Raw genomic sequence first — 8,781 nt, 5'->3', positions numbered from 1 at the left:
CGGCAATCCTAAGACCCATCTCACAAGGGCTGTCTCATGTGGTGTAAAAATTATACGCTTCCTTGTCGTTCGAAGAGACAGGTCCCGGCTTCATCTTCGATGTGTTCCGTCTATCTCCAGCGAGACGATGTAATGTACGGATGTTTAGGCAAATAGTGAATCAAAAATCTAGTATTTGTAACCGGTTGTCTGTAAAGTTCATGTTATATCAATAAAAACCATCCCGGTTCCTTAAAAAAAAATTGTGGATACACGTTTCTTCATGCTAGCAACTCGCGCCATTCGGAGCTCGATTTTACAATCACGAACTATGCTTCAAAAATGAGCTGGCTAGCGGTACGTGAGATTACGTCCGCTCCTGTGAAAGCTACGCATCCCCGCAATTATAGGAAGATGCTGGTCATGCCAGCTTCGTTCACACGCACAAAAGTGATGCTGGACAGTTGGGCCAATGGAAACTCCACACGAGGAACACGTACCGATCGATGAAAATGACGCGTACGTGATATATATCCTTGCAGGCCAGTTTCTTCCTCCCTTCAACGACGAATTTTTTCACTTATTTCCTAGTCAATTCGAAAGTGCCATTTTACCACTCTATTCATCGGTGGATACAACCGACCTTCCTGGTCCTGCTGCTTAATTTCTTATCATCGCGCTGGCGCCCGCCTGATTCACCAAGTAGTGCTGTCCAAATGGATCTATGGACCAACACGGGTTCGACTAGAGATAGCCCGATAGGTCCGGTAAGACTGGCCCAGCATGGGTCATGCTATGCCGGTTCATGTGCTAAAGGCACAGCGCACGATACGGTTTGTCAGTTAACGTGTCGTGTCGAATTGGCCCGGGCATTGTTACGGCACGACTGGCTCGATGGCCTGACGGGTACGACGAGACGGCGGGGAGGGTGAGGCTGCGGCGCGGGGGTGGGATAGAGAGGTCGAGGGGCGGGGCGGCATGGTAGCGAGGCGCAGCGGCAGGCGCGGGGGCGCAGCGGCACGGCGGGGGGACGGGGCACACGACGGCGTGGTGGGGCGGGATCGTAACGTGCTAACCCGCCATACCGAGGCGTCGACCTAGTCACGACCCGACTAACTGTGCCGTGCTGGCCCGGCCTACCTACCCCTTAGGCCGTGTCATGCCTGGACCATACCTACAGTACTGTACCTCGGGTCGGCTCCCTAGGCACGATCTATTTAGACAGCACTGATCAAGATCTAGGTCCCGATAGCCGTCAAAGACTCGAACGCAAGTTCCTGCCCCGATCCGGTTTGGATGGCGTCGCACCGGTGAGGACGCCGGCGAGAGGGTGTGCCGCCCCCTTCCCGTCACACGCGTGCATGAAGGAAGTCGTGGAGCTCCTTCCCCAAGCACGCGTGCATGCTTGGGCGCGCTTAGGCGCCTTCAGAGGGAAAGCCGGAGGCCGCAGGGGCCCACGACTCCGGGCGGAGGCCCGGACGACGGTTGGCCGCCGCTATGGTGAATCGATGAAGGGTGCGGCGGGCCGGTGAAGTAGGGGCATGCGCTGTGGATCCGCCGCTGTGGTGAATCGACGAAGGGTGCGGCGAGCCGGTGAAGTAGGGGCATGCGCTGTGGATCCGGTGGTCGAGATGAGAGAACCACATCGCGTTGTCATCGTTCCTCTAGCTAAGGTGGACGGCGCGGTGTCCATGGAGGCGGAGTTTGAAGACTCATCAGAGAGAGCCTCCTCGACCTCAAAGCTAGAGTCGATGAAGATCGGCACGACAGAGGAAGACTCGGCCGACATGTGGAGGTCGATGCCATGGGAAGAAAAGCAGGACCATAGTCCACCATTGCACTAGGAATGCTCCTGCCTCGGCGGACCCGGAAGATCCAGTTGCAGCGGGCGATCATCACATTGGAAGATTATGGAGCCGGTTATGCCATCTCAGAGGAGGCTCTAGTGGCTTGCACTTGAATGAAGCGAGCGGTCTCAGCCCTTGGAGGAGGCAGCGGAGTGTACTTAAGAGAGTACAACCAAACACGCACCTCCGGATCCTCATCCTCCTCCGAGGAAGGCACCACCATCGCTGGTAGAGCGTTGAAGAGAGGAGCAGCACTACGACGTGCTGCCATCGTTGGCGGTGGTCCAACAGCAAGAGTGGCTGCAAGAGCCACTGGAGGGGCGGCTAGAGCTCTTGAAGGTCCGCGGTGGTGACGATAACGGCGACAAGCACATGCACTAGCACAACGACGAGCACGTGAATGGCTAGGGCTTTAAGTGTGGCCGAGCAACAAGATGTGATGGAGAATGGTAGCCTCTAAATCCATCAAACAACAAAGAACTTCTACGGTGGTTAAAGGTGAAGGATCCATCTTTTTCTTTATTTTGATTTAGGAGAGGCCTTCGTGCCTTCTCTGATGGTGAGGCTGATTGGTCATTTTCTTCTTCTTCTATGATTTTATCGCTAAGTGGTGAACTCTTACGATGATAACGTATTTCAAATAGAAATTAAAAAAAAAGTAGATCAAAAGAATCAGAAAAATCATTTTGATTGATGAGTTTATATATATATATATATATATATATATACATGTTTAAGGGACAAAAACATATCCGATCGGATGACGGTCCCATCCAAACAGGTATCACTTAGTTGTAACGGCTAATTATAGTTTAATCTCTAATTAATCATATGTTTAACAGAGAATATCTGTTCGCAACAAATTTTACTCTCTCAGCAGGCAGCAGCCTGGTGCCGGCTGGTAGAATTTTCTGCTACAGAAGTTCATGACGACGACGAGAACAGGAACAGCTGATCTGTGCTTCTGGAGCCCTCGGTTGGATCTGGACCCGACACGCCCCAACAGCTCAACTGCTCGACCAACACTCATGACTCATCCACGTACAATATCCCCATCAAGCATCCTGCTGAGCGCTGTGCACATCTGATTGGGCTTGTTACTACCATCAGTAGATGAGTCACACGGCCTTTTCGTGGACCCGTACAATCCAGTCGCGATCAACGTACGCGTCGCTGTCAACACTCATGACCTGTCGTGCGTATCCGCTACGATCAGCCTCTCTACCAGCTACGGTTCGGTGCACGCAAATGCTATCCGGGAATTTTTCACAGGTGGCGACTGGTGATCGACACCCGGCGGCAGGCGGACGGGACGAACAGGCATAAAGTTACAGGGCACAGAAAGCAGGAGCAGCAGTCGTTCCCGGAATACGCAATCTTTCCCGGCGCGTCCCCTCCTCCATACGGCCGCATCCGACGTGGCCAAGTGGCGCGGCGCCATTGGCTGGAGGGGCCCTGGGGCCCAGCTCCCTGGAAAGATGCGAACTCGGACTCTGCCGGAGGGCAGGCAGCCTCCTCACCAAATGGCAACGTGTCACGCGTTGGGCACTAGAGGGCGAAAAGAATAGCAGGGGGAGATCTCATGGGGCACACCGGTTTACACGGCCCGCAGGGGGGCCGACGCATGGTCACCCTCTATTATTTCGCTTGTCAGGTTTACTGAGGCAGGCACTACAGGTCACCCATCCCGAAAGGCTCGAGCGATCAGCGTCGCGAGATATCTCCCGATGTGTTTGTTTACCGGACAAGCTTTAGCTGCATAGTATAAATAATAGGAGAAAAATAGATTAAGTAAAGTTATATTTATTATCTTAATATTTAAGGGGAAAATAAACTATTATATTCGTTTTTAAGGTTACGAAAATTTCATGTTAATCTGTAAAAAGAAAAAATATAGAGCACTCATGATTATGGGACAACATATCATAGTAGTGACTCGTCTCATAACATTTAATGCTACAAGATGATCTAACGAGTGATGATACAGGACGTGTAAGGTGATCAAAGTAGGGTAACATGCATATCCACCATCATGATAAGGTAGGAATAGCTGAGTTGCATCTAGTATAGGTCTGTCGTCTAGTTTGATATGATCCATTTGTATCAACATCTTCTTCCCTGATATATAAAGAGGTGGCGACTGCGATGGGAAAAGAGACACCCTATAACCATTTGACATACTCTACAAGAAAATATACATAACGTAGAGCTATTATCCTATGAGAGTCTGAACCTGAATAACTCCGGACCTTCTTAATCCCTCCAGCACACGCACATACCTCTGCCAGAAACATAGATCAACTCGTCCATTGCTCGGTATATCCCGGATATATTGTCAGGAATTAACCCTCAATATTTGCTAGTTTGTTGAAAAGAAGAATGCTTGATTAGTTGTATTTATCTAGATAAGTTGAGCTGAGTTTCTGTTTATTTGATTAATATAAGATGTATGAGCGGATATAAAAGTTTAGATTATGATTAGTTACTCGTATAAAGATGATTTTATGGTATTAATAAGTGGTCCCGTCTATATGAGCGAATTCAAAAGCTACATTCGCTGGGCTAAGATGATATTGTATATTTATTTCTGTTAGGTTAGACTGTAACCGTAAATGTATGTAACTAAATAATTTTTTTTAATCTAAACAAAGATCTTTTAATATTCTAAGTATCCGTTAGCTCAGAACAGGAGAGATATAAGAGCCTAACACAGCCCTCGTGTATTCTTTACCGACTCCGGAATACTTATGTTGAAAAATGTGCTACCTGCTTTTTAAGTTCAATAGTATAATTATGGACAAAAGATGTTCTTGTTAATTTGACATATTACTACGATCAGAGGGAATAACACGTAATTGATAAGTGTATGTCGTCATCTTATACTCTTCTTGTAGCTTGGTCAACCCTATAACATAAAAAGAACAGAATTAATGTTTCGTAGATAATTTATCTCACATATTGGGTACTTAGGAATATATATCAAAAGTATTGGGATTAAAATAAACCTATTTTGCTTGTGGGGCTACAAATTCACAAATCAACCCGTGTAACAGAAGCACAAGCAATTTTCCCATAGAAGATAAACTTCGAGTGATATTACACGAGTATTATATCTAGTTTCTTCGCAAGAAATTGTTCCCGTTCGTAATCGCTAGACTTGAAAATCTAGTCGAGCAGCTCGGAGCATAATTATGCTTGTTTGAAACAAAACACATACTCGAAGTGTCAGTTCTTCTGAGAATAAGGGGCTGTTTAGTTTTTTCTTAACACTGTAGTGTCAAATTTTAACTGTTAAAATAATGTTTGGTTTGAGGACAAATTAAAATTTATTTGATTACAAATTTTGATGAACGATATAGCCGCTCGAGATTTTAAAAAACGATATAGAAAAATTTTAGCTCTTAATTTTTTTTTAAAAACATTTCAACTTCAAATCAAACAAAAACTAAATTTTAACTTCAAATAAAAAAACTAAATTTTCAAAGCACACATAAAATTTAGCTTTCCTTTTGGCCGTAACCAAAGAGCCCCTAACATTTCCCTTCATTGACAAACCGGCGCGACTGCTCACGAATCACAACAATCCACATGCTACCGAGTGGGAGCACAACAGGTGTACTGAAGTGGCGTGAAGGTAGCAGAAACCAAGGCCTGGGAATAGATAATATATCAAGCGCCACGCGGACCCCTCCAGCAGAAGGCGCCGGGGGACCTGCTCGATACGGCGCGCCCCGTCCAATCCCCTCCTCCCACCTCGCTTCCTCCTCCCTCCCTCCCACCCATCCCATCCCATCCCCTTCCCTTTCCCTTCTCTCTCCCCTTCTCTTCTTTCCCCTCCACTCACACGCGCGCGCGCACATCACCCCGCCTCGCCTCGCCTCCCATCACCCAAGTCTAGTTATACGCCTCCTCGTAGCCGAAGCCCGGCACTTCTTGCAGCCGCTTGCGTCTCGTGGGCGCCGGCTCCGTTGCTGTCTTGCTGGTTATTCTTTGGTGACGCGGGGGCGCGAGAGTGAGTGGTTCGGACTTCGGAAGGGGGGTTGGTCTTGTGATCTTGAGATGGCGACGGCGATCTGCGTGGAGAACGAGGTGGCGTGCGCCGCGGCGGAATGCACAGGCGGCGGGATCGAGAAGCTGGATCTCGGCGGCGGAGACAGGAAGGCCGGGGTCGCGGGGGGCGGCAAGAGGAGCGTGTACCTGATGGACTGCGCGCCGGTCTGGGGCTGCGCGTCGACGCGCGGCCGCAGCGCAGAGATGGAGGACGCGTGCGCGGCCGCCCCGCGGTTCGCCGACGTGCCGGTGCGCCTGCTCGCCAGCCGCCGGGACCTCGATGGGCTCGGGCTCGATGCCGACGCGCTCCGGCTGCCGGCGCATCTGTTCGGCGTGTTCGACGGCCACGGCGGTGCCGAGGTGCATACACAGGCTTGGAACCCTCGACAGCATTCGATCGGTCGCTGCCGGCAGCATCACTCATGATTTGATTATTTGTGGCTTTGTGTTGCTGTATAGGTGGCGAATTATTGCCGGGAAAGGCTCCAGGTGCTCTTGAGCAAGGAACTGAGGCAGCGCGGCAAGGATTTGGTGGAGATGGGCGAGGTGGATATGAAGGAGCACTGGGACGAGCTGTTCCGTCTCTGTTTCCAGAGGGTAGATGACGAGGTGTCAGGGCGAGCGAGCAGGCTCATCGATGGCGTTGAACAGTGTCTGCCAGTTGCCCCGGAGAACGTTGGCTCGACAGTGGTTGTCGCAATCGTGTGCTCCTCTCATGTGGTGGTCGCCAACTGTGGAGATTCACGTTCCGTGCTCTGTCGCGGGAAGGAGCCGGTGCCGTTGTCAATTGATCATAAGGTGAGGTTTTTTGTTGAAGTCGTGAAACGTCCAGAGTTGCTGTGATTGACACTTGTCGTTTCAGCCTGATAGGAAGGATGAGCGGGCGAGGATTGAGGCCCAAGGAGGCAAGGTCATCCAATGGAACGGTTACCGGGTGTCCGGTATACTCGCTATGTCGCGATCAATTGGTATGCAAATTGATTCCTGTGCTAGATTTAAGTAGAATAACTAGTTTCCTTTTCATGTGAACTAGAAGTATAGTTGCTGCAAAACATGAGAATGTTGTGAAGCTTGCGCTGCATGATGTAAAGTAACTTAATATGGTGAAGTAGGATTGTCCTTGAAGTTCTTAAGATCATTCCGAGATCAAATCTAGGCTACTGGTTGGTGTAGGAATTAAGTTTGCTATATGTGATAATATTAAGATTATGAAATCTGAAGCCACTAAGTTCTGGGGTGTTATTGTTATTTTTGGGATCTAGAGAAGCATCTTAATCAATTGATTCGAGTATTATTTCATATTGATCTAGGTAAATTTCCTCTGGTCATTTTGTTGAAAGACCTTGTATTGTGCTAATAGTGAGCCGCCTGGTGATTTTTGCTAGATGCTATATTTTTGCTAGATTCTGTATTTTTTGCTAGATGTTATATTTTATATGTTGTTCCATATTAAAAAAAAAAGATATGCTTACTCTATCAGCAATTTGGGTTAGACCCACTTGTTTCTATCGGAGATAGGAAGTATGTTAAACTTAATATTCTTCTCCAATCATGGGATTTGACTGCCTGGATATCGGCACTAATCCTGCCAATGAAGTTGTAAAATGAGCTTAAATGCATTTCTATGATAGAACTGAGCATGCAGAGATGATTAGGAAAGGAAGTTACCTCTCCAAAGTAGAAAAGCCATCTTTTATCGACACTACAAAGGTACCTTGTATCATGATTCATGCAAGTGGCACCTGCAACTTGGACCATGGCTAACAATCGGTCTTGGTTGGACTTGTTTACATTCCTTGCCCTATTCAAATCAGCTACACTATTGCCTTAAACACTTGGATAATATTGTTTATCCAATTTCACCTGAATATTTAGTTCAACTGACAACAGTTCAGCTGACTTCTCTGTGCGTTGGATAGCATTTGTAAACTCCGTGCCCTCTCTGCTAACATGAACTGGAAAACTCTGATGTTGCAGGGGACCGATATTGGAGGCCATTCATCATCCCCAAACCAGAAGTTATGGTTGTTCCTAGGGCGAAAGATGATGACTGCCTCATTCTTGCAAGTGATGGACTGTGGGACGTCATGTCAAACGAAGAGGCCTGCAAAGTTGCGCGACGACAGATCCAGCTGTGGCACAAGAACAATAGTATTGCAACATCATTGTCTGATGAGGGTGATGGATCCACTGATCCTGCTGCACAAGCAGCTGCTGATTATCTTATGAGGCTGGCACTGAAGAAAGGAACCGAGGACAACATCACTGTCATTGTAGTCGACTTGAAACCTCGAAAAAAGCTCAAGAACAACTCCTAACATGGCCTGGATTCATCTGAGTAGCTGACCATGATGTCCAAAGATTTCATACTGCTAGTTGGTCGTCCGCATGAGACTTGACCCACAGTTTTTTTCATTGGGCCTCAAGAATTGTACATGTATATGCTAGGTGCATTTTTCAACTAGGGGTTATGATGTTTGCCCCCATTCTGGATTCTGGTGGTGAAAATGTTTTCCAGACAGCTTCAACCGTGAGCCCTGGCACTTGATATTATAGACGAGATGTAATGCTGTATTATAGTCGAACTTGTGAAGAGCCAAGCGGCTGAGACAGTCACTAAAATTAACATATCGTTGTCACCTTTCATGATTCAAGGCTTACTAAATTACCTGAACTGGTTGTGTCGGAGGGTTGAACTCCCATAGAGAGACTCTTTTGAGATTTGGTTGGGATGATTTTGAATTTGTTTTGCGGGTAAAATAAATGGGAGTAATAAGATGCAGGTGGAATAGAATGGTCGGATGCAGGAAGTAGTAAATGTTTCGGGGACTTTTAGACATGTTCGAGCTGTATTGAGCTTAACATTTTACTCCTGTGTGTATGCTATAAATGCTTTGAGTGTTTG

The 8,781-nt window shown here is 47.6% G+C and overlaps 1 protein-coding gene across 1 annotated transcript; it reads left to right on the top strand.

Annotated features, from left to right (window-relative positions):
- Positions 1–5,609: 5,609 nt before the first annotated feature.
- On the top strand, positions 5,610–8,525 carry LOC133884740 (protein phosphatase 2C 50-like). Its single transcript, XM_062324281.1, has 4 exons — positions 5,610–6,236; positions 6,336–6,674; positions 6,739–6,844; positions 7,854–8,525. The coding sequence occupies exons 1-4, from the start codon at positions 5,886–5,888 to the stop codon at positions 8,192–8,194; spliced, it is 1,137 nt and encodes a 378-aa protein (XP_062180265.1). The 5' UTR covers positions 5,610–5,885; the 3' UTR covers positions 8,195–8,525.
- The last annotated feature ends 256 nt before the right edge of the window (positions 8,526–8,781 follow it).

This window comes from Phragmites australis, chromosome 11, assembly GCF_958298935.1.
Source record: "Phragmites australis chromosome 11, lpPhrAust1.1, whole genome shotgun sequence".
NCBI classification, from domain to species: Eukaryota; Viridiplantae; Streptophyta; class Magnoliopsida; order Poales; family Poaceae; genus Phragmites; species Phragmites australis.
This window is presented reverse-complemented; position numbering and strand designations above follow the sequence as displayed.

Excerpts from the sequence above, each read along its gene's own strand:
- LOC133884740 (XM_062324281.1), top strand. The coding sequence starts at position 5,886 with ATGGCGACGGCGATCTGCGTGGAGAACGAGGTGGCGTGCGCCGCGGCG. Across the intron at positions 6,237-6,335 it reads ACGGCCACGGCGGTGCCGAG|GTGGCGAATTATTGCCGGGA; the intron begins GTGCATACACAG and ends GTTGCTGTATAG. Across the intron at positions 6,675-6,738 it reads CGTTGTCAATTGATCATAAG|CCTGATAGGAAGGATGAGCG; the intron begins GTGAGGTTTTTT and ends TTGTCGTTTCAG.